The sequence below is a fragment of the Ambystoma mexicanum genome, chromosome 10 (genome assembly GCF_040938575.1).
Source record: "Ambystoma mexicanum isolate Mex_15411 chromosome 10, UKY_AmexF1_1, whole genome shotgun sequence".
In the NCBI taxonomy this organism is placed as follows: domain Eukaryota; kingdom Metazoa; phylum Chordata; class Amphibia; order Caudata; family Ambystomatidae; genus Ambystoma; species Ambystoma mexicanum.
In genome coordinates, this window is record NC_090932.1 from 889,800,372 (window position 1) to 889,823,022 (window position 22,651).

General features: G+C 43.2%; 1 protein-coding gene across 1 annotated transcript in view; it reads right to left on the reverse strand.

Moving 5' to 3' along the window:
• The window catches only part of LOC138493246 (T-kininogen 2-like), a 175,760-nt gene that overhangs the window by 32,413 nt on the left and 120,696 nt on the right, over window positions 1-22,651 (reverse strand). Inside the window, exons 8-10 of the mRNA XM_069620380.1 lie at window positions 21,028-21,129; window positions 16,967-17,048; window positions 8,878-9,050 (exon numbers count right to left, since the gene is read on the reverse strand). Of these exons, the coding sequence (XP_069476481.1) occupies window positions 8,878-9,050; window positions 16,967-17,048; window positions 21,028-21,129 (357 nt within the window). The remainder of the gene's footprint in view (window positions 1-8,877; window positions 9,051-16,966; window positions 17,049-21,027; window positions 21,130-22,651) is intronic.

The following is a 22,651-nucleotide window of genomic DNA, read 5'->3' on the forward strand; positions in this document are numbered from 1 at the left end:
TTACAAGCTTCATTTCTTAACTCAGTTGATCAAGTACCAATCTGCTGAAGATTTCGGGTTTGGTGCTTAGTGTTTGACAGAAAAGACAAGTTATGGACAGGATCTCTCAGCCTGTGCATATCGAAACCCATTGACTTAAGAGCATCAATTTGATCCTAAACTACACATGCTACGAGGTGTCAGTAAAAGTGGTCCACCAATCTATTGCCACCGTAATCTGGTATTTCAATTATGTAAATGTCTCCAGAATGAAGAAGACCGAGAGCTGGATTTTGAGAATATATGAAGCAATTTAGATTGATAGAAGTTAACAGTTCCATTTATCTCTGAAATATTTGCGAAACCTATGAGACTTTCATTCTATGACAAGACAGGGGGCTCGCATTATGCTTTATCTTTCTTTAATACTGCCACAACAGCTTTTCAAGTTATACTTTTAAACATCTACATTTGTGCTTTTTTTTTCTGACACAAAATAAAAAATAGCCAATCCGAAGTTTAAGAGTTGCAAACCAGAGTCTTACATCTCGAAAAACTCTCAAACTCCAACTCCCATGCACCTCCAGGAGTGCAGTAGTCCTGACCCTATCCCATGCTCCAATGCGGTAATAGCTCATCCTATAAGAACCCTACCGTCCCAGGTCCTTTCCTCTTTCTTTTTGCTGCCATGAGATAAGTACATCATAATTCACTCTCTTGTTTAAGATAATAGCTATATCAGCGTAGTATAGAATTTTGCATGAGAAACGCGTAAGCTGCGCGTTTGTAAACTATTTATCAGAAGGTAAATACAATTCTTACGGTGAACTTTATCGAAAGTGTGCTTCAGTTTGTTTGTTTCGTTTTCTCTCACGCGTTCGCGTCGGGCGCCGTGAGATATTTCTGTGAAGAGGAGGTGGGGCCGGCACCGCGAGCGAACGCGATCGCCTCAGGCTCCCGGCCCCGCTCCTCAGTTCCGCGCCGTCGAACACGACGTGCGGGAGGACCCAGGGTAGCGGGAGGAGCTGAATTCCCGTCATCCCTTGGCAGGTCTTCCGCCGGCAGCGCGAAAGTTTTCATTGTGTTGCGTATGCCGAGTGAGGAGAAAAGCGGAGTGACACGGTCTTAAAAAAAAAAAAAAAAAAGTATAATCACATTTTGCACAGGAGCAAAAAGGGATTCATACTAGACTGCCTCTTATATCTAAAGAGCCGGCAAGTTGAGGAGAGAAAGGCAGATTTGTCAAAGGTGACTAACATTAATCCCTTGCTGACAGCACAGCAGTTAGCCTTGCAAACACTATGGCTCATTACAAAATTCCCGGTGCCACTCCTTCTACCTCACCGGAATGGTCAGAAGAGGAGTGGGAAGAGAGTCCTTACCAACAGGACACAGACATGTCACAGAGCTTCAAGCAAGTATTAGGAGATTCCTTGACCAGAGCAGTCTCTCAAGGAGTACAGCCTATTACCCAAAGGCTGGATATACTGGATGCTGTTTTTAACGAACAGCAAGCTCTGCTTGCAAAAAAGAGAAAGGCAGAATGCCAAGATAAAGAGCTGTCAGCCAGACACCCCGAAGATGGGGTTGAACCCAGGGGGAGGAAAGCGGCTTGCAAGAGTAAACACTCTATGACCCCCCCGAGCAATCTGGATAGGGAGGATTCTGCTCCCCAAGAGAATAGCGACCCTGTCGCCAGGCTTAAAAGAGCCTTCCTGGAGAAGAAAAGAAGCCAGGACAGACCCCGTATCGCAGGGGTGAGTAATCCAGGGGACAATGATGAAGGCTACATGCCGGATGATGAGGGTAATGAGGTAGAAGAGGATCACCTTTACGAAGAGGCGATAGATCCTCAAGAACCTGAGAGTTCAACCGAGATGTTTCACCTGGAGGCTATCAGACACCCTAAGTCATCAGAGTGGGTCCCATCGCCCAGAGTGGCAGCCTACATGGCTCAACGTATACGCAAGCCACTGGATAGAGAAATAAGGTTGCGGATGCGTTCAGAATGGCCTAGACCGGAACTGCCAGGCAAACTGGCTGACACTCCTGAACTTGACCCCAAAATGGTCACCTTTGTTACAAAGACGGCGAAAGACATACGTAAGGGCGTGGACCGAGCCTGGCGAGGGTGCCAAGATAAGCTCCTCGACCTAGCCGGACCATTGGCAAAAATAATGAATCTCGCGGAGAAAGCGAAGGACACAGGTACTCCTGTAGATGCTTCCGTATTAGCCAGTTGGGCTCAGAGAGCTGTTTGCATCTTGGGTAACGTGAATTGCCGAGAGAAGAAGAGGTGTTCTTCTTAAGATTGACAGTAAGCTGAGCGACTTAGCGTCGTACGAGGCAGGTGAAGGAGCAAGAGGCCTACTATTCGGCGAGGCATTCGCTAAAGAAATGGCACAGTTTGTGGGAACTTATTCAGCTCTTGAACAAGCACAAAGCTCAATCAAAAAGATATTCCCCACTCGAGTTTTTTCCGGGACCGGACGTTACAGGGATCATACGTCCGGTCGGTTTAACTATCAACGCAGACCCCAGGGGCTGCGTGCCCAATATTGGGAAGGAAAACAACAAGACACATTCTTCCCGTCCAGGTCCAGATTTCCCAGAGGACGAAGAGGGAGAGGTGCATACCGGCAACCAAATGCCTCAGGAGGTGAGTGCAATGAGAGTACGAGTAGGAGGGAGAACCCTCCAGTTTCTAAGCGCATGGCAAGCATTATCGCGTGATGCATGGGTGCTGCAGGCAGTAGCAGGACTACAGCTAGAATTTGTAGGGAACCCAGTTCAGAGATCAGAACCCCATTTTATTCAGATGCCTCGAAAAGAGGCGAGATTGTTGAACAGCGAAATTCTCCAATTAGCAGACAAAAATGCTATAGAAAAAGTTACGCAAGGAGGGCCAGGCTTCCTCATCAATTTGTTTCTTCTTCACAGGGGGGACAAAGTATGCCCTGTCATAAATCTGAAGAGGCTGAACAAATCGGTTGTTTACAACCATTTCAAGATGGAGGGCATTCATCTACTTCAGGATCTCCTCCGGACGGGGGACTGGTTAGCGCGATTAGACCTCAAAGACGCTTATTTAACGATTCCGATAGCTCAAGAGTTTCGGAAATATCTGAGGTTTCGGTGGGACGGGGAGACATGGCACTTCACGTGTCTCCCGTTCGGACTAGCATCTGCGCCTTGGGCATTCACCAAACTGATGAAACCCGTAGCAGCAGCCATAAGAGAGCGAGGCATTTGCATAATCATTTACCTAGACAACATTCTCGTCATGGGTACAGACAAAGTCACGCTTTGCAAGAACGTGCAATGGATATTCACGCTCTTGACCTCTCTAGGATTCCTAATAAATTTAGACAAATCCCAGCTAGTGCCAGTGCAGAACATAGAATTCCTGGGTTTAAGTATAGACACAAACAAAGCAACCCTAGAGCTACCACATCACAAAGTGAAGGCGATAAAGAAAGAGCTCAGAACAGTTATAGCAAAGAAAGTAATATCTCGCAAGGGTAGTTGGCCACTTAGCGGCTTCAATCCAAGCGATTTTTCTGGGTCCGCTCCATTATCGAGCTCTACAGAGGCTCAAGATAAGACACCTACAAGAGGGGGTAGGATATCACCAGCTGGTGACCCTAGACCCAGAAGCGATCTCAGAACTCCACTGGTGGCTCGCCAACATGGAGGCCTGAATGGCCGTGCGATTTTCGGAGACTCACCGACATTGTCATAGAATCAGACGCAAGCAGGGATGGGGTGCCAGATGCGAGAACTTAGAGAACAGGAACTAGAAATGCACATAAACTGTCTCGAACTCTTAGCAGGGTCCTTTGCAGTGCGAGCATTTACGAAGGACAAAGTTCGATGTTGCGTTCTGCTCAAAATGGACAACATTTCAGCAGTGCGTTATATCAACAAGCTGGGAGGAACTAGATTGAGGATGCTAGCAGAACTAGTGAAATACTTTTGGCACTACTGCCTTCAGAATCAAGTAGCAGTCACAGCAGAGTATCTGCCAGGGACGCTCAACGAGAGAGCGGACTGGAATTCACAATATCTTGTACATTGAAGCGATTGGAAACTACACCCGAGTGTGTTCAACAGATTACAGAACCTCTGGGGTCCCGTTCATATAGATCTATTTGCGTCCAGACAGAACGCGCAGATGCAGACTTATTTCAGTTGGAGATTAGACTCGGGGGCAGCGGGCACAGACGCCTTGATCCAACCATGGAACGGAACACTGAATTATGCCTTCCCTCCGTTTCTCATGATCTCGAGAGCACTAGCGAAAGTGCGCAGGGAGCGAGCAGACCTATTAATAGTCCTCCCCATCTGGAGATCGCAGCCTTGGTTTCCAGTAGCGATGGAACTTTCTACGGATTTTCCGAGGATAGTTCCACAGCAGCTGGACCTTCTTCTAGACCCAATCGGGAGAATTCATCCACTAGTATCGACAGGCACCCTGCGATTGATAGCTTGCAAGGTTTCAGGAGAAAGTGGGAATTGCCAGGCATTTCGCGACTCGCTGCAGACTGCATCAGAGATTCATGGGCGCCTTCCACCGTCAGGAGCTATAACACAGCATGGAAGATTTGGGCTTACTGGTGCACAGATCATGGTTTGGATCCCGTTTCTGCCCCTGTAGTTCAATTATTGAACTTCCTAGCAATAAAATTCCAAGAAGGTAGTGCCTTCAGGACGATAGGTGTACTGTGGTCCGCGATCTCTGCAGGTCATGACATGGTAGATGGTAAAGCTGTAGGAGAACATCCATCAGTTTTGCGTCTTTTGAGAGGAATGAAATTAAGAAAGCCCCCAGAACCTAAGTATACGACATTATGGGATGTCAGGGAAGTTTTTCAGCTGTTTCTGGTATGGCCAGACAATAAAGATTTATCTCGATCGCAACTCTCTGGCAAGCTGGCAATGTTGTTGTGTCTCACAGCATGCCGAAGAGTTTCCGATGTGAAAGCGCTAGAGATAAACAGGAAAATATTCTATCCAGAGGGAGTAGCATTTTCCATAGCTAAAAGAACAAAAACAGACACTCAAGTGATTTCATACCCCTATTTTACAGAAAATAAGAAACTGTGTGTAGCTCAATGTATTAAAGATTATGAAACAGCCACAGTACTGCTGAGACCGCGAGGCGTAACACAGCTGTTAATAGCGCGTAGAAAACCTTTTCATGCAGTAGCAACAGCGACAATTGCGAGATGGGTGCGTGAAATAATGCAATGGGCAGGCATAGACTTGTCACAGTTTGGGGCGCATTCAGCTAGAGGGGTGATGGCATCTAGAGCATTTGCAGCGGGAGTGCCACTCCAAGATATAATGAAAGCGGCCGACTGGTCCTCCGAGTCTACCTTTAAGACTTTTTATTTCAAGCCAGTGTCAGATTTGGCAAATAGGGTGGTGGCTAGCTTTGAAGAAGCATAATGTGAGCCTCATGTCTTGTCATAGAATAAAGATTGCCAACGCTGACAGCTCAGGAAGTCTTCATTCTATTAAAGACAAGGAGGCGAACATTATATCCCACCCAAAAAGACTAAAAAGTTGATGTTATAATGTTGATATCACATGTTCAACTTTGTCTAATCACCCGCCCTTTAAAAGAATATGTTTCTGTTTTTTCTAGGAGATGATCAGAAAGCAGCATGAGCTCAATCACTGTACCGGTGAAGTACTCTATGTCGTCTGAGAAGCAGGGCTGTTTGGTTCCAAGAACACTGTTTTGGTTATAAGTTGGAAGTTGGTTGTTGACAGTTCATAACAGAGTTGGATTCGTTTCAGAGGATTTCCAAGGCAAGAAAGAAAGAGGAAAGGACCTGGGACAGTAGGGTTCTTATAGGATGACCTATCACCGCATTGGAGCATGGGATAGGGTCAGGACTACTGCACTCCTGGAGGTGCATGGGAGTTGGAGTTTGAGAGTTTTTTGAGATGTAAGACTCTGGTTTCAAACTTTTAAACTTCGGATTGGCTATTTTTTATTTTGTGTCAGAAAAAAAAGCACAAATGTAGATGTTTAAAAGTATAAGTTGAAAAGCTGTTGTGGCAGTATTAAAGAAAGATAAAGCATAATGCTCGCCTCCTTGTCTTTAATAGAATGAAGACTTCCTGAGCTGTCAGCGTTGGCAATCTCTATTGTAATGGAGTTGGTCTTGCACTTCACACAATGTTGCGGAAATAGAGTCTGAAGGTATGACCCTCTCCTCTAAAACAGATTTAGCCAAATTTCCTGAGCCAACAGACTGGGTAGCTGTTAATATATCACAATGTTCGTCAGGTCGAGACCTAACGATATTGTCCCATGGTTCTACTCATGGTCCTCAAGAACAACCAAGTCATTGTTCTCCTGAGGAATTAGACATTGTGTTATCTTCCATTGAGCAGTGTTTGTGTTGGACTTTTTTTCGTTTTTTTTTTTAGAGGTTTGTTGTGGCTGTGGATTCCCCTACCATGTCTTCCACCTCTTTACTCGTTTGTGTTTTGACATCTATTATTCCTTTGTCAACAGGCAGTGAACAGAGATATTTTGTCAAAGATTTCATTTTTATTTCCATTTGTTTTTTTGTCTTTCTTGTTAGCTGTTTATTTTCCCTTTATTCTGTCTTCTCTGACCAGCAGATATTATATCAGAGTCAGAGGAAAGTAAGATATCTTTGTTGACTTCTTTTCAAGAAAGCTCTTGGAGCCTCTAGAACAATAAAACCAATTTGGAGAAGCACTTAATCTTGGATTGGATGAATAAATAGGTAGTAATGCACTCAGATAGTCGTCCAAAGGAGCAACCGGGTTTATTATATCGAACGTCAAGCCCTCCATCAGAGGATCTTTGGCCCACCTTTAGCAATTGCTTCTCTTCACAGAAATTAATTTATTCATGATAGTCATGAGTAAAGAAGTATTTTGATGACATGAGTCTTCAATATTTTCATATACTCTAATGATTGCTTCAAGGACCAAATGCAAGGACCAGATGGAAGTAGGACCTAAACTTTCAATATGGCCCTCATAACGAGTCTGCCAGTCACCTGCTGGTGCTACCGGCGGGTGACTGGCAGACTCGCCTTACAATTTCTGCCGCCTGATATCCCAGTACTACCAGTATATTACAGGCGGCGGAGGAAAGGTAAGTTCCCATTCCCGTGGAGTCCCTTAGGACTTGAAGCAGCTGCACCGTTAGTAACGGTGCTGGTGCTTCAGTGAAAAGTCTTCCAGTAGGGGCCAGATCATAGTCTATGTTTGGATGCAAAAATCTTATATGCAAAACAAATTTTGGATGTGTGTGTGTATGTTTGTCTGGCTACACAAATCCACACTGTTGAAACCACTGCTACCAAATTTTGCATGGATTCCTCATTTGTCTGGGGAAAGATTGTACTCTATGTTTGGATGCAAAAAATTCACTCTGTGGACACCCTCATTTACTGATGCTCACCTCGATTCACTACAGTAAGTACTAGAAGGAGGCAACATTTGGAAAAGTGTCTGAAGCAAAATGTTCGATGTGTAGGTTATTCCTTTGAAATGTATTACCACTGTATACAGTTCGAAAGTGCTTATTAAAGCATTTTTAAAGGGAATAAAAAAAAAGAAATCTTACTTTTTCTTTTATCATGCCACTCCAAATATGGGAAATGGCAAGGTTACAGTTTACTTAAGTTCATTCAGGAGAAGAGAGCACAATCAATCTTTCTTGGACATTTTCTAAAGTGTGCTGAAGTCATTGAGTGACTGAAGGCTGAAACATGCCGCACAAAAAACGAATATCACTTGGAAAAGCTCCATCTGATGCAAAGCGTAAATCAATATCTAGAGCTTTGGAAACACAACAAATCGCAGCACGACTTGCTCACCAGAGGACAAGAGCAACTTTCTCCAAGGCAAATGAGATGCCAGAGCAAACTGAAGCAAGATTTGACAACAAGAGGACAAGAGCAACATCCTCCACGGCACATGAGACACCACTCGATCTGGACACATGCAACGCCATGTACCCCAGCTAGTTGAAACATAAGTCTGAGTTTAGCAAAGAAAACACAATCACCATTACAAAGCCAGAGACACAGATTGCCATGGAGACAGTAGTCAATTAATTTCACACTGCAGTCTTGAGATTTCTGCTGTGTTAGCTGTGGCTGCTTGCAAAGTTCCGGGAGAAGAGTGAGCTAGCAAAAAACTGCAAGGCATCATCACAAGACTATGGGCCTCATTACGCGGTAGGTGGTAAGGGATTACTGGATACCGGTGCCGGTAATCCCTTACCACCCTATTCCGAGATCCCTTAGCGGGTCCCTTCCTCAACGCCTGGTTTTACCAGGCGTTATGGATGGTACCCGTTAAGGGACTTCAGAGCAAATAACGGTACCGCAAATTTCGGTACCGTTATTAGCTCCATCCCCATTCCCATTGAGCCCTATGGGGGCTTGAATGGGAATGGGGAATGGTTCCCGGAATGGGGACTTAGCGAGTCCTCCAAGGTTGGAATGACCCAGTAAGTCCCTATTTCGGGATCCATGACCCGGAATGCAGTAAGGGGGTAGCCAGTGTGCTAATAGCACCATGGCTACCTCTACCACGTAATGAGGACCTGTGTCACTGTCCCATAAAGTTCTTCAAGATATAATTTATTTCAATGCTCAGTTGCATATTCACACTCCTTTCCTGCTCCACATGAATGGATAGCCTTGGATGAAGGATGTAAAATGTCTGTGTTTGTGCAGGTAATTACAGTGAGGTTTAATGTTCACTGTGTCACATGTAGGTCTTCTGCTCTTTGCATACACCACAATGTTGCTTATTGCATACATTCTTAAATCAACAAGACAAGTACAGTCCACATACCGAGAATGAAACAGAATGCAAGAAGATAACACAAACCTGCTGTGTGGCTTCTTCGATGTCGTCCACCTTATAAAGGAAAGGATGGTTGCTCTCTGAGTTGAACTTGTTTATTGCATGAAGCAGAAGGTGCGTTATTTCTTGGCTCTTGGCATCGATAGGCATTGGACAACCAAGACACGGTAAAACTGGAGGAGGCAAAGTTGGTGGTACTGAAAGAGAACCAAAAATAAACTAATTCAGGGAGCTAAGACTTGAAGCTGTGTGCGAAATGAAGCTCTGAACAAGGCCCACAGGCTTTGGATGTGGTCTGTGTTCTATGCTCGTGTATTAGTCTATGTTACACAATGTCAAGTTTTATGCTGTAGAAACATGTTGTGTAATGTCTTGTTCTGCTGGGATCTATGTGTTGTTTTCTCAAAGCTAAGTATACTTTAACTAGAATCTACCTTAGTGCTAATGTATGTATACATTCACTCTTTTCGGGAGAAGAGGGGGAGGGTATGATGTCGGTCTCCTTTTATACTAGCTGATTAGGTCATTTTATATTATGTTGAGGTTTCTTTATAATGTTTTGATTTAAATTACTCATTTTCAAGCCCCTTCAAAGCAGGCATAAGACACAAGGTAGCAACGCCCTAAATATGCCAAAAGAAAAACTAGAAGGGTAGACTTGTGGAAATGTAATCTGTTAACTAGACCATCCACCTCTGTTTTGAACTAACATTTGCATGATGCCCTCTATTAATTGGACACAGTAACTGCAGCCCTGGGTGAGAGGGCTAGTCAAAGGCAGGATTATTTAAATTAACTCCATAAGTGCCCAGCCTCAGCCTAAGAGGATGGCTGCCTCACACACTAATATAACCATCACATTAAAAGCCTCTTGCAGGACTCATCAACCTCCAGGAAGGATTGACTGGGGCTCCTGCTCCCAAGGAAGCCTCAGTTGAAATCCCACCCTCAGTTAAATGTGTTCATATTTCCTTCCAGCTTTCCCATCCATAGAACCTGGTTGCTTGTGGCCATTCTGGGGCTTGGGAGAGTAAGTAGAAGCGCTTTGCTCACTTTGTTTTCTTGGGCATGGTTTCTACATGCCTTGGCTCACCATGACACTGCGGAAGGCTCAAAAGTCTCACCACGGCTAAGTCTTGGTCCTTAAACACTTTTGCATACAAGTGCAAGCCTGGGGTTTAGGTCCAAATGACCTAAAGGAAGAAACAGAAACATTTGAGTTTCTTTGGCGCGCTTTTCAGGGAGCTTTTGCAAACTTGGAAAATTCGGATTTCTAGCATACATCTCCTCCCACATGTTGTTGGGGGCCAAGGAAGTAATTAGGAGGGCATGCCATATGCATTTTCTTGGGCATGGCTTCAACATGCCCATGCTCACCATACAGTGAGTACATTCCAGACATACCCCCTGGAGCAGCGAACACCTCTTCTCCGGTCTTCTCTCCTTTTGGTGCTGTGCTCCATAGAATACAGTTGAGTCTCACGATAAATGTGGTCCATTTCTGCACATAGCTCCTCCAACTTTTCCTTCTCATGCCTTCCTGAATATCTTATGTAACCAGTTTCCAAAATACACCAATGTGTCTTCTTGAGCAGTACCCACAATGCCCCAAAATCATACACAACTATCAATCATAACATAGCACTTGGGCCTATTCCATTGTCTGCATATTGTCAGTTACTTAGTGCAGCTCTTAACCAATCATTGCCATAGTTCTTCCTTTGATCAGGTCTTCAGTGTCCATACGTTTGCCTTTTGGGTCTCAGTGACCTTCCTCTGTCAGTTCCCGAATGCCTGACTTTAAAGTGCCCAATGTCCACATCATCTGGTCTCTATTTCCACTTTACCGTCCTTAGTCCCACAGTGTCCACATCTTAATGAAACCACCAGTGGTTGTGCTTTGCTAACTATCTCACCCACCAGCGCCCCCTTTGATTAAATCCCCAGTCCCCATCCTCACCAAGAACCCAAATTCTCCCAACACCAATGCCCATATGGTCTCTGGTTCCCAAACTTCCAGATGAGGAGCCCCCAGGGCTTAGCTTCACTAACCAGCCCCCTTTACCCATCTTCATCCATAACGGCACACATACGACTCCAGTTAGGTCCAGAGGACCACCATCTACTGTTAGCTTGCCCACTGACTACCACCTTCTACTCTTAGGCTGCCAACTGACCACCACCTTCTACTGTTAGGTTGCCCACTGACTACCATGATCTACTCTACGGTTGCCTACTGATTACCACTGTATACTCTTAAACTGCCAACTGACTACCACCCACTGAATATTTTCACACATCAGATGCCAAGTTTCCACATCAATTTGATCTCCATTAGCTGCAACCCCTCATCCATTCATCAGTTGCCCTCTTCCTTTAAAGTTTGCACTGCCCACGTATCTGCCCTCATGTCCCCAGCGCTCCCCATCATGTCAACAGTGTCCTCACTGCCCCACACCATGTGAGTCCCCTATGATGACTTGTTATTGTTGTGGTAGAAAGCATTGTTGGCTGCAGCAGTGAAATCTTGGTGTTTGGAACAGAAAAATATAAGGGCACAAGTTTATTTTGGAAAGTGGGGAGTCTTTAAAAGTGCGGTGACAGGTGTTCTGAAATTACTCAATATAGACCTGCCTATACATCTAACTGCCTACCCACTGAAAAAACATACCCTAAACAATGTGATATATAGCAGGAGAGCAAAGATGCTATTGCAGCCAATAGTGAACAATAGGGCAATCTATGGAATCAAGTGCTTATACGAGTTACTGTATATTGGAAAAAACAAAACAGGAAGTGAGACAACGGATATGTGAACACTGCTCATGTCTCAAGAACAAAGTTACTGATAAACCCCTGGCAGCCCATTTTAACCAATATCAACACATACCCACTGATCTGCTATGGTTCATTATTTAAATAATTGAGCCTTCACTGAGAGGTGTAGATAGAGATGCCCCACTCAGAAATGCTGAGCAAAAAGGGATTTTCAAGTTGGACACAGTCAATCATGGTTTGAATACCACCATCGAATGGGGTCTATTTATGCATATGAGATAGGAATTGCTACCAACCACGGTATAGTCTGGGTCATGATATATGCATACTCATGGCAGGCGTAAATCAACCCTATTTTTGAGTGCCTATTTTTGAGTGTGAATGCAACCGAGCATCAATTTTTTATGATCTATTTATAAATAAACACCTGACAATGGCAATAGAATTTCGAGGTGCCCCCGGTAATTCTTTCCTTAAAAAAAGTTGTCCTCCTGATTTGCCTCAATATGCATGCATTAAGTGAGTGATCTAGTTTTTCAACATTTTTTGACATCTCGGTAATCTGTTCCACAAATCCTTGGCTCAGGAAAATACAATCAGGCCCAATATTATGACATAATGGGCTCTCGACACATTGCATGCTGCTGTACTAGTCTCTATAGCAAAACATGTAAACTGAATATCCAAGATGGCATCTGCCATCTGTTTCAATCCTCGTCTCCATGATGGGGCCCGGCTACTGCATCTCCAATAACCACACTACCAAGATGATGCGCCAGTCTTTTATGTTAGCAAATCCTGATTGCCGTTACACTAATACACTAATAGATGAGTGTCTGTAAGATGTAGCACATCATCTTAATTTCTAACCGCGTTAGAACGCCATAGCAACATTGATAAACAAATTATTTAATATGGCCCCCGCCATAACTCCCAAACCTCGTTTCCATAATGAGGCTTGGTTGCCGTCTCCTTAACAACCCAACCAGGAAGATGTGTTGGCTTTTACTGCCGCGGACTGTTTCTGCCGCATCCCAGACAACCAGACGAGTGTCTGTGCGCAGCTATTGAATACTGCATTAGGTAAGCCTTCGTATAGAAGTAACACAGCCCTGGTTTTGATGGTGGACCCATCCCCTGTTGTGCGCTCATTAGGTACATATAGATAAGGTTGAAAATGCCCCTTCTAGTCCGTCCTGTATAGCTGAGGAAGACTATTTTCCATCTGCTCTGACACAATCAGTTTCCCAACGAGGCCCCAGATATTGCAAATGATTTATGACAGACTTGCCTGAGAGAATATAGACTCTTCAGAAACCCTCACTTGAGTGATGTATCAAGCAAACCAAAAAATAAACACTTTTGTATCAAAATACCTTTCAAAGCACAATGCAAGAATGTGTGGATTGGTGTTGTTTCCATTATAGATCCAATCCTGTTAATGTGCTGTACCTAAGAACGCGTCTCAGTACTGCACACCAAGCCTTCCAGGAAAACAAGCAAAGACTCTGGGTAGGCAAAAGTAAGAATTGGCATAACGCACATGTGTATACTATGATTTTTTATTTAGAATGCAGGAGAAACAACAACAATTTAGTTTGTGTTTGTCCCTGTGTAGAAGGAAGCTATCACTCCTTCAAGAAGAAATTGGGCTAATCAAGTACTCTGACTGGAAATAACAGCCCTATGAACTTCCCATGTTACCTACCTTAATGGAAGGTATTACACCATTTTTAATTTGCCATAATAGACCATTAATAATATGTATAAGAGAGATGTCCAACCATGATGTAAAACCAATAGTACATTTTATATTGTAGGTCATGTGAACAGTGAGGTGGTCATCTGATTTGTCCTGTATTAGAAAGAGTTATATGTCCTGAAGATGGCTCCATAATATCTACATCGTGAACACGAGGGTACAGTGTATCACGCAAAAAAGAGCCAAAACACATGTTGACGACTTGAGAAAGAAAGCTGAATATCAGGGTTTTCTTATTTTCTCCTCCTAAAGTGAAACTAGACACTGAATAAATAGCACAGTATTTTACAACTGCACTTGCACAAGCTCTATGTGCAGCATGAGAAATTTGATGTGAAATTAGGATCACAGTATAATTTTGCATTTACTAGTGGTTGCCATTTTAGCGGTATGCTATTGGTGTCTAGAAACATCTTGTATATCACAGTATACTCACCCCCAGTCACAAACCTTTGCGTAATTTGTTGTATGCAGTGAAGTGTAATAATTCATTGTTTTTTGAATGATTGTCCATTTGAAGTGTAATAATTAATTGTTTTGAATGATTGTCCATTTTGCATGGTTCGGGTTTAGCCGATTCATACGGCCTTCTGTGTACATCGTATAATGTGTTTTTCTAAAATAAATAAGTGACATGAGATCCTGTGGTCTTCACTCTCTATTGAGCTGTACGTATTAGTAATAGCAAACAGCAATAACATTTAGATGGTGTAATTCCTTTACTCTTTCAACTCAACGAGGGGTAACCATTCTCCTTTAGAAAAATATATGAGTCTGGTAGATTGCATGTGTCTGAGATTGAGTGTCAGTTAATATGCACTATATGTGCTAAGGATTGTCCTCTCAATAGGTGGACCCCACTCTCACTACCAGGTTGAAGAAATGTTAACTAGCACCGCTTAGTTCCTCTGTACATTTATGAGAAGGATCGGTTTTACATGCTGAGGTCATCAGATGATGATAACTTCAGCAACACTGAGACAAACAACTGACAAGGCATCAGTCAAGAGTTGCTCACAACTCCTCAAGCACATTTTCCCTGGGTATTAATAAATACAGAATACTATTCGTGAGTAAAAACACAGTAGTAATACATGTTTATGTAAAATAATATCCTTTGAGACAAGGCTAGCAATTGTATCACAGATGTTAACACGTGATGGTCAGTATTCTTTAGGTAACACCCACGTACGCTAGTGTTGACACGTGTTATGTTTGTGTTAATTTCACAGCATGTTTCTGACATTTCTCTTTGTGGCATCTAGAATGTGGAATCTGGCATGATCTCCTGAGTATTCTAGAGCAAGTGGGAAAGAAGGTGTGAAGCATGATGGAAAGCCCTTGCTCTACAATCTATTGTATACATTGAAGTCTGTCCAACTCCTGGGAGCGACTGTGGTTCCAGTGACATTTCTCCACATTTAACTGTTGACGAGGTGGACATGAGAAGGACTGTCCAGAGCTTGGAAGGTATGCAAGAGGATTGCACAACAGTCTGTGACATGAGGAGTACATGTCTGCTATTGGTTTGGAGAGTCTAATGGAAGAGGTAAACATAATTGAAGTTAAACCATTGCATTTATTGTCAAGATCAGCATATGAGGGGTCAGTACTGTCTTCAAGTTCTTCCCGGTATGCATCTTTTTTTGTTTATTGTTTCTTTATTGTTTTTAAAGAGCGCTCAAATTCCATAACAGCACCAGAAGAAAATATAGAGAAAGCAAAAAACACAACTAAAAGCATGAAAAAGGGAACAGAAAGCACAGGAAAAAAGGCATATGATGGAGTGACAAAGAACCATGGTGAAGAATGTACAGAAAGAAGTCCAGGGTGGCCTATCAGGACACAGACTACAACAGAATGTGAGATAGCTGAAAAAAATAAAAATACCAGCCAGCCCAGAGAAACCCAATGTCATACTAAACAAACCTACCATACTCCAGAAAGTAGCCAACTCAACCAATTGACCCGCCATACCAGTGGTCCTCGGCACAACAGATGACTCAACATGGGGGGAGTGTCTAAGGCCGGGTGGACCTAGAGTTCATAAAGTCGCCTAAAGCCCCAGTGGGGCCCACAGCCAGTCAATGGAAAGGGGTAAGGAAGATGGAACACCAGACATCAGGAAAGCAGTTTACTCAAAGATAGATGGATATCAGGATGAAGAGTGACTCTCAAATGCTCAGTGACCGAATCGCTAATAACTGTGGACCCACAACAACTTCAGTGGACAAATGTTACCTGGCTATTGTGTGCATGTGGCCGGGTGTGTCCCTGACTCCTGGTCACATACTGAGACTGTGCTGAATGCATATATATAGGCAGGGATGCAGGGGTGGGGCAGAGAATATGCAGTGCAGAGGCAGGACAAGTTGGGGGGTCAGAAGGAGGAAAGATATGGCAAACCCCAATTTTAAGAAAAGGCAACAAAAAATGTATCATTTTGGTGATCAATTGAACCAACTTAAAATTAAGTAGGTGAATTGAGTCCTTACTCTATTTACGTTCCCAATGGCACGTTGGCAGGTTGTATTATACTTGAGAGTTGCTCAATAAACGTTCACTGTGTGGAAACTAAAACGTGTAATTAATGGTTAAGACTGACTGAGTGGATCTCTACCACAGTCTTTGTACAATAAATAGTGTTGCCTTCTACAGCAGTTCACTGAAATAGAATAAAGATCCGCAATATGCCGACTCCTAACATCCTTTTTCGAAAGTCAGATGAGCCTCAAGTCAAGTAGAATGAAAGTGTTTGGAAGCCATTTTTAGGAAGGAAACAGTTCCAAACTGTGGTGTATTTTTCTTCTTCTTTTCATGTAGCGGACAGAAAATACCTCATGCTTTTGAAGTGAGTCGAATTGGTGTGCGAGGGTGGGAAAAGGGGGTTGGAGTCATATTGGTTTCCTTCATTGGACCCTCATGATATTCAGAACTTTGTTTCAATAAAGTGTCGCCAATGAATGAGACAGTCAGCTGGGATCAATCGTTTTTCTTAACAAATGAAAAATGCACATTTTTCTATACATTTTCTGGTTGCAGCAGATTTGGTTGCACTTTGTTTTATGGTGAAATTTGGCATGGGGTGTTCAGCCTTTAGCAATCCAGATGTTTTGAACTGCAACTCCCATCACCAGAGTCAACTGCGAGGGGATCATTGGAGTTGCAGCCCGAAATATCTAGGAAGTGTGAACATGCTATGCCCAAGTCCACAGGTGCAGCACTTATATATATAAGTACATTTGCATTTGACAATGGCACCCAGAAAAAGCCGCTCCATTCCATTGGTGCCCGGCTCCTCCTAATTGAGCATCCATGAATTCAAGCACTAGGATTTTGAAAAGATCTAGTTTAATTCCACTCAATGTTTTATGAAGCAACATTAAAAGTTCCAACTCTAGTCAAGTGCTGATTTGGTTGTATTTGGAGCACGTGCATCACCGCATCCCTGAATACCTAAGCCTAGAGCGAACAGAAATACATTTCTAGAATTATCAATATGATTCGCCAGTTTCAGTAGAAATAGATCATCAGAGAGACTCCTGCATTTGCACATCTGAGAGTGCATCTTACCTTGGAGCTGGCAGTCTTGCTTAATTTCCGCAATTTCGCCCTTGAGAGAAGTGTGCACTTCAGCCTTGCAGGTACCTGAAAGCTGTTGACAAATACAACATGAATCTTACTATGAAATTCACAAACATCAATATGCACAGCGAGCTTTAGGTTTGGCCATAAAGAAGGCAGACAGCAGAATCAGCAACACATCCACACAGCGTTGCTCCTGGTTGGAATACCCGCTGTCATTTTTCATATTTACACATATAAAGGGTCCTTTTCCCCAGAGCACTAATCCAGGAGTAAAACCCAAGTGTATAAGTAATGTACATGGTTTTGAACCTGTTTTAACACTTTGGGTGAGTTTCATAATTTTTTGAGGTGGAGTAGGGGCACGGAACAACATTATTCCCACCTGCGAAAAATTACATGAATTCATGCAGGCCTGTGGTTTTCATGTTTGTAACTGATGGACTTCCTATAGGATTCATGTTCAATGCCTCCACCCATCTGTACTTGGCGAGAGACATGGGGCTCATTACGAGTATGGCGGTGCAGGAGAAAAGTGGAGCTAACGGAATTACCACCACTTTTCCTGCTCCGCCATACTACCGGTTTGGCCCTGGGTGCGAGATTTACCTCCAGCCTCATGCTCGTAGTAACTCCTCCCACTTTCCACCAAAAATCGTCAAAATCAGTGGAATTACCATTAGCAGAATTACTGCTGTAGTAATTCCACCAAAATCCCCAATGGAGTCTTATGCACTCCAAATGAATGGGAACTAACACCACCATTTTTATTCTGGCGGCAAATATGCCGGACCAAGTGGCAGTAATGGTAGATTTACTGTCAGAATTGACAGTTCCTTTCAGTGAAGGTTGCTATGGTCACCCCTGGATTTATGTGTTACTTCTATATTCTTATCTGAAATTATATCAAATTGCATGGCGAGCCGTGCAGTGCACGTAAGCACGTACATTGGTAGACCCTTCTGTGCATTTAGGACCTTCAGGAGAAGGAGACCTGTGGTATTTTATTTTTTCCCAAAAAATAGAAGGAACTGGGAGCACTCATCGTAACATGACGTAAAATGGAATTACCGCACCATGCTGCAATGCTTTTGGGCGGCACTTTGGGCAACATAACCTCCTAGAGACCCGGGCCTTTGTCATTTCAGAATGAGTGAGGTTGCCTGGAAATGTCGAATGAATAGGTAAATAATTTCATAAAGGCTATAAAAAAAGCTATCATTTAAGGATTGAGTCCAGGTGGAAATGTGATAAACCAATGATTAAAATGATAAGGGATTACATGCTTTTTATGCTAAACGGGTGAGTCGAGGGAGAGGGGCTCACATGGGAGTGTCTCCTGGATTCCACTCACATATAAACACATCCACATGCTCGGATAACAAAGCCTGTGCATACAAACGACATGTGTGCAAGAGCGGCACATCCTGGCCACATTGATATGTCACATGAAGAGATGATGCTTCCCAGAGCCAACATATCTGCCCCTCCCTCCCCATGTTCTGTCTATCCTTAAATCTATCAATTGTATTAACTTTGAACTATATATAAAAGTTAAATATATGCTCCTAACTACCTGCTACTCTTAAGGACTCTCCTAGTCCCCTTATTTCAAAGTGACTTCCTAACCCCTCTCTAGCTATTTGTTTCTCTGTTGTCTTTTGTCCATGTGAGTGCCCTGAGACCTTTGGGTGAGGGTTGCGCTATAAAAAATAAAAAAAATAAAAACATATGATATGAGAATTTGACTTTTATGTCCTTGATATGTTTCACGTCACAAATTCATGCATGCACATTTTGATGCCGACTGCATTCATGCAATTTGCTGATTGTGCCTCCTAAAACCAAAGGTCATTTCAAAGACATGCAGGGGAGTTCTGTCCCGTTGGTTTCTATTTTCCCTGCAACATTTTATTATTTTACTCAAACCTCTGCAAAAGGGAAAGGGATGGGTTAAATCGTGGCTGGCATTGGAAATTGCAAACTAATGTCCTGAGGCCGCTCCAGTATTCGGCCGCATATTGAATATGCTTTTTGGTACAACCCTCGTCTGCACACCCTGATCAAGAAGCGGAGGAATGCAGGGGCAATCCTTTTTTTCCTGTACACGTGCATTTTGCATGGCCATATTGCGTAATTGGGTGGGTGGCATTGCCATGTCCTCCGAAGCGGCTGTGTAGGCCTAAACCAGAGCCAACTGTCCCAGCAGAAAAACCCCATGTCATGTCATGAATCTTTGTGTGTGTGCTGGAAAAGCACGGCACATTTCAGTGTCTGCATTTTGCTTCTAATCAAGCCTCATACTATCTGATTCGATACCAAGCAATACACTTACCTTTGCTTCAGGTTTTACAAAAAAGTGTATTAAAACAACCGACCAATATATTGACTGTCAAAGGCTCTGCAAGAGCGGTACAGGCATGCGTCCTGGCCTGTAGAATGCTCAGCATTCACCATATTATTTTTGGGAATTTGAAAGTGAAAAATTAAAAAAATATATATAGAATATAACCTGTTGTGATTACTTGAGCGTAGAATAACATTGGTTAAGATTTGGCAAATGGCGCCGACACGAGATAAGGCCACGCAACCAACGGCGGCGGGGAATGGGGCTACATGTGGATAGGCGCGTGGCTCTGTGGCTCCTTATCCTGTCACACCGCTTTCCTCACTCGGCTGCCTGGCTGTGGGTCACCTCAAAGAGCCCATTCCTGGTGAATGCCTGTCCAGGGAGGGACCAGGGACGTCTTGTTGAGCTGTATTTTCACCGTGTACCCCCAGCCCATACGCATGGAATTGGTGGATGTGTACTGGAGGCGCAACAACAAGAGGTTGATCCGGTTCTGTGACTTCGAGAAGGCCTGGAGAAGCAGGGTGTCCCTGTTCCCGGAAGAGCTGAAGCAGGGCAATGCCTCACTGGCCATTTACAAAATGGACGGAACCTACAATGGACAGGACACCTGCGAGGTTGTATACGGTGGCGAACGGGAACAGGTCGCCATCGAGCTGAGGCTGCGTGCCACCCCCGTGAGGTTAGCCCGGAGCAACTACGGAGATGTCTAACCAGCTGCACCCGGAAGAGGGCGAGCGCAAAGCTTTCATAACATCCCCATATCCCGCCAGATGGGGAAATTATAAGGATTCTGGAATCTGGACACTGCAAGCCCAATACCATAGGATCACACACCCACCCTTCTCTCCTTATGCATCGCGCTCTGAAGCCGGGCCCTAATATTTCTGATATATTTCTCAATATTTGTGATTTTTAGAATACATTTAGTATCAAAGTGCTTATCCAAACAAATGCTCTTTGCTGACACACTGTATTGTTAATGTTTGATTCTCAGAGACACCACTTGGGGAACGTGTGAAAAACCGAAAAGCGCCTAGTACAATTAATTTTAAAATATTAAACGACATGTTATAATCCTTTAAGTGAAACTAGCAGGCGATGCACTTGAAAAAGCTAAAATAATTACAAAACTTGAAATGCATGCACAATCATCAACTCTTCGGTTCAGGCCACAGGGATTTTCAGAGGTGAATAGAAAGTTAATGTCTGGCTTGAAAGGCCAAGGTGGCAGTAAGTTTGGCAACTTTTAATTTTCATGTTTGGGATTGAAATCGCCTTCCGAATATTTGATCGAGCGACATGAGAAATGCTTTCTCTTCCTAAAAAGGGTTTTCATGTGTTCGCTTAAAATCATTTTTTAAGTAATGCGTCGAATTTTAATATGTATGTTTCAATTTTAGCCGAAATTGAAGAAAGTATAGGGTTTCCAAGCAGTGCTGAAAACATGATAAATTCCAGGACTTCAGATACCAAGTGTGACAGTGAAGTTGCTACCAAGTGAAGGAAAAAAAGAAATCAATCCTAGTTTGGCCTACTACAAGGGTTATATGTACGGTGCTCTGATGTCAAAGAGTTGACAATGTCTAAGTGTGTATAATTTTAGAATATATCAAATGTCATTAAACATTGCAATATATCATTCAAAAAATATATATATATAACTAGAGTATAAACAATCAATGTAGAAACAACTTACTTGGTGCATTTTGCAATCTGGGTTTAACGCTGGAACTTTATCCTTGGCACAATCGGTTTCTCTGATCGTAAATTCAATGTAGTAGTTTGTTCCAGCCACCACCTGCAGGAATCAGGCACATAAATTGACCCTATTTTATTATATGCTCAATGGAAACATTGAGAAGTATTTTGATGATGACTAATGTGAGTTCACTGTTTTATACAAATAAGCACAAAGGGTGGCCGTCGCAGCCAATCAGGTTGCTCGGAACACAGGCATTGTTCACTTTTATAACATGTACATGCCGACAAAACCTAGAGGGCCGCCAAAGTGTTTTCATGCTACTCTTGTCAGCTCTCCCTTACCCCTGGATTGCCAGATCCCCCTAGCCCCCCAAAACAATTTTGAAAAGCCTTCCCTCACCTCCAGTCTCCTCTTCCCCCAAATGCAAATCCTGTAAAGAGAGAAGGGGTCACTGCCTGACTGTCTCTTCCTTGTTTCCTTGGTGGCCATCTTTGCTTGTGTTACATTTCCTTTAATGGAGGAAAGCTCATCCGCAAGCACACTCTGATGAAAGGAAATGTCATTAAGTTTTTATCAAATCATTTACATTCACGTTTCTTACTTGTGGATGCCAACGACGATAATGGCCAGTGGCCCGGGCAGTACAGGCCGGTAAAGAATTACCTTTCACAGTAATAGCACTCGCTTCACTCGGGCATTAACCTGAGCTGGCGGGCTTTCACCAGCCTTTACGTCTACCCCCACTGGCAATTATCATCATATTCATGAATTGTCTATGAGTTTAAACCGGAAAGATCACTTAAAGAGCAATCAGGGAACGTTGGTCATACGCTGATTTATATTTAAACTTGAATATTATTTTAATGAAGGTTTCATTTTCATTTGTTTCAAACAGACAAGGGATGTATCAGGATTGCCTAAATTGACAATTCACTATTTCATGGGATGCTCCAAGCTCCTGCGGGCATAACGTTGGCCACCATGCCCACCTACAGTTAAGCTTGGCAAAGAAAATGCAGCAAGTCACTTGTTGGACAATTGTATTTAGAACATTATTCAGGCTGTTGGTCACATTTTCAGTATTGTCCTCCCAGAAGGCCAATAGCGAGGGGAAACCATTAGTCATGTGTTGGCCCTTTGGCTTGTGAAGACAGGTGTGAGAAGGATGCTGCCATGAGAAGAGTGTTCTTCTCTATATCTGGATGACGGGAAGGGGGCAAGTAAAAAACAGTTTGGCAAGAAAAGGAGCTTTAACCAGCCTCTGGGAAGCTTATTGGGCAGGGCTTTTAAGTAGCTGGTAGGGTTTTGGCACAAATGAGTCCAGCAACATAGCATTGCATCAGAGAAGCAGATGGGGCTGGGGTTGTATCAGTCAAGTTTCAGTAAAGAGCCATAGAAAATGTAATAGGAAAAAACAGGTCTATCTGTTTTGACCTCTCACTCCCTATGGGTACAGAGAACGGGAATTTGTTGATTTGATTTTTATTGATTTTGTTTATTTGTACAGCGCTTATTTCCTCCAAGGAGAAAAGCCAGAGACTGTATCTGGGCGCAGATGCTTATTTGAAAAGAAGAGAACAAATAACCAAATGATATAAAAGTATAGGAAAAGGAGTCA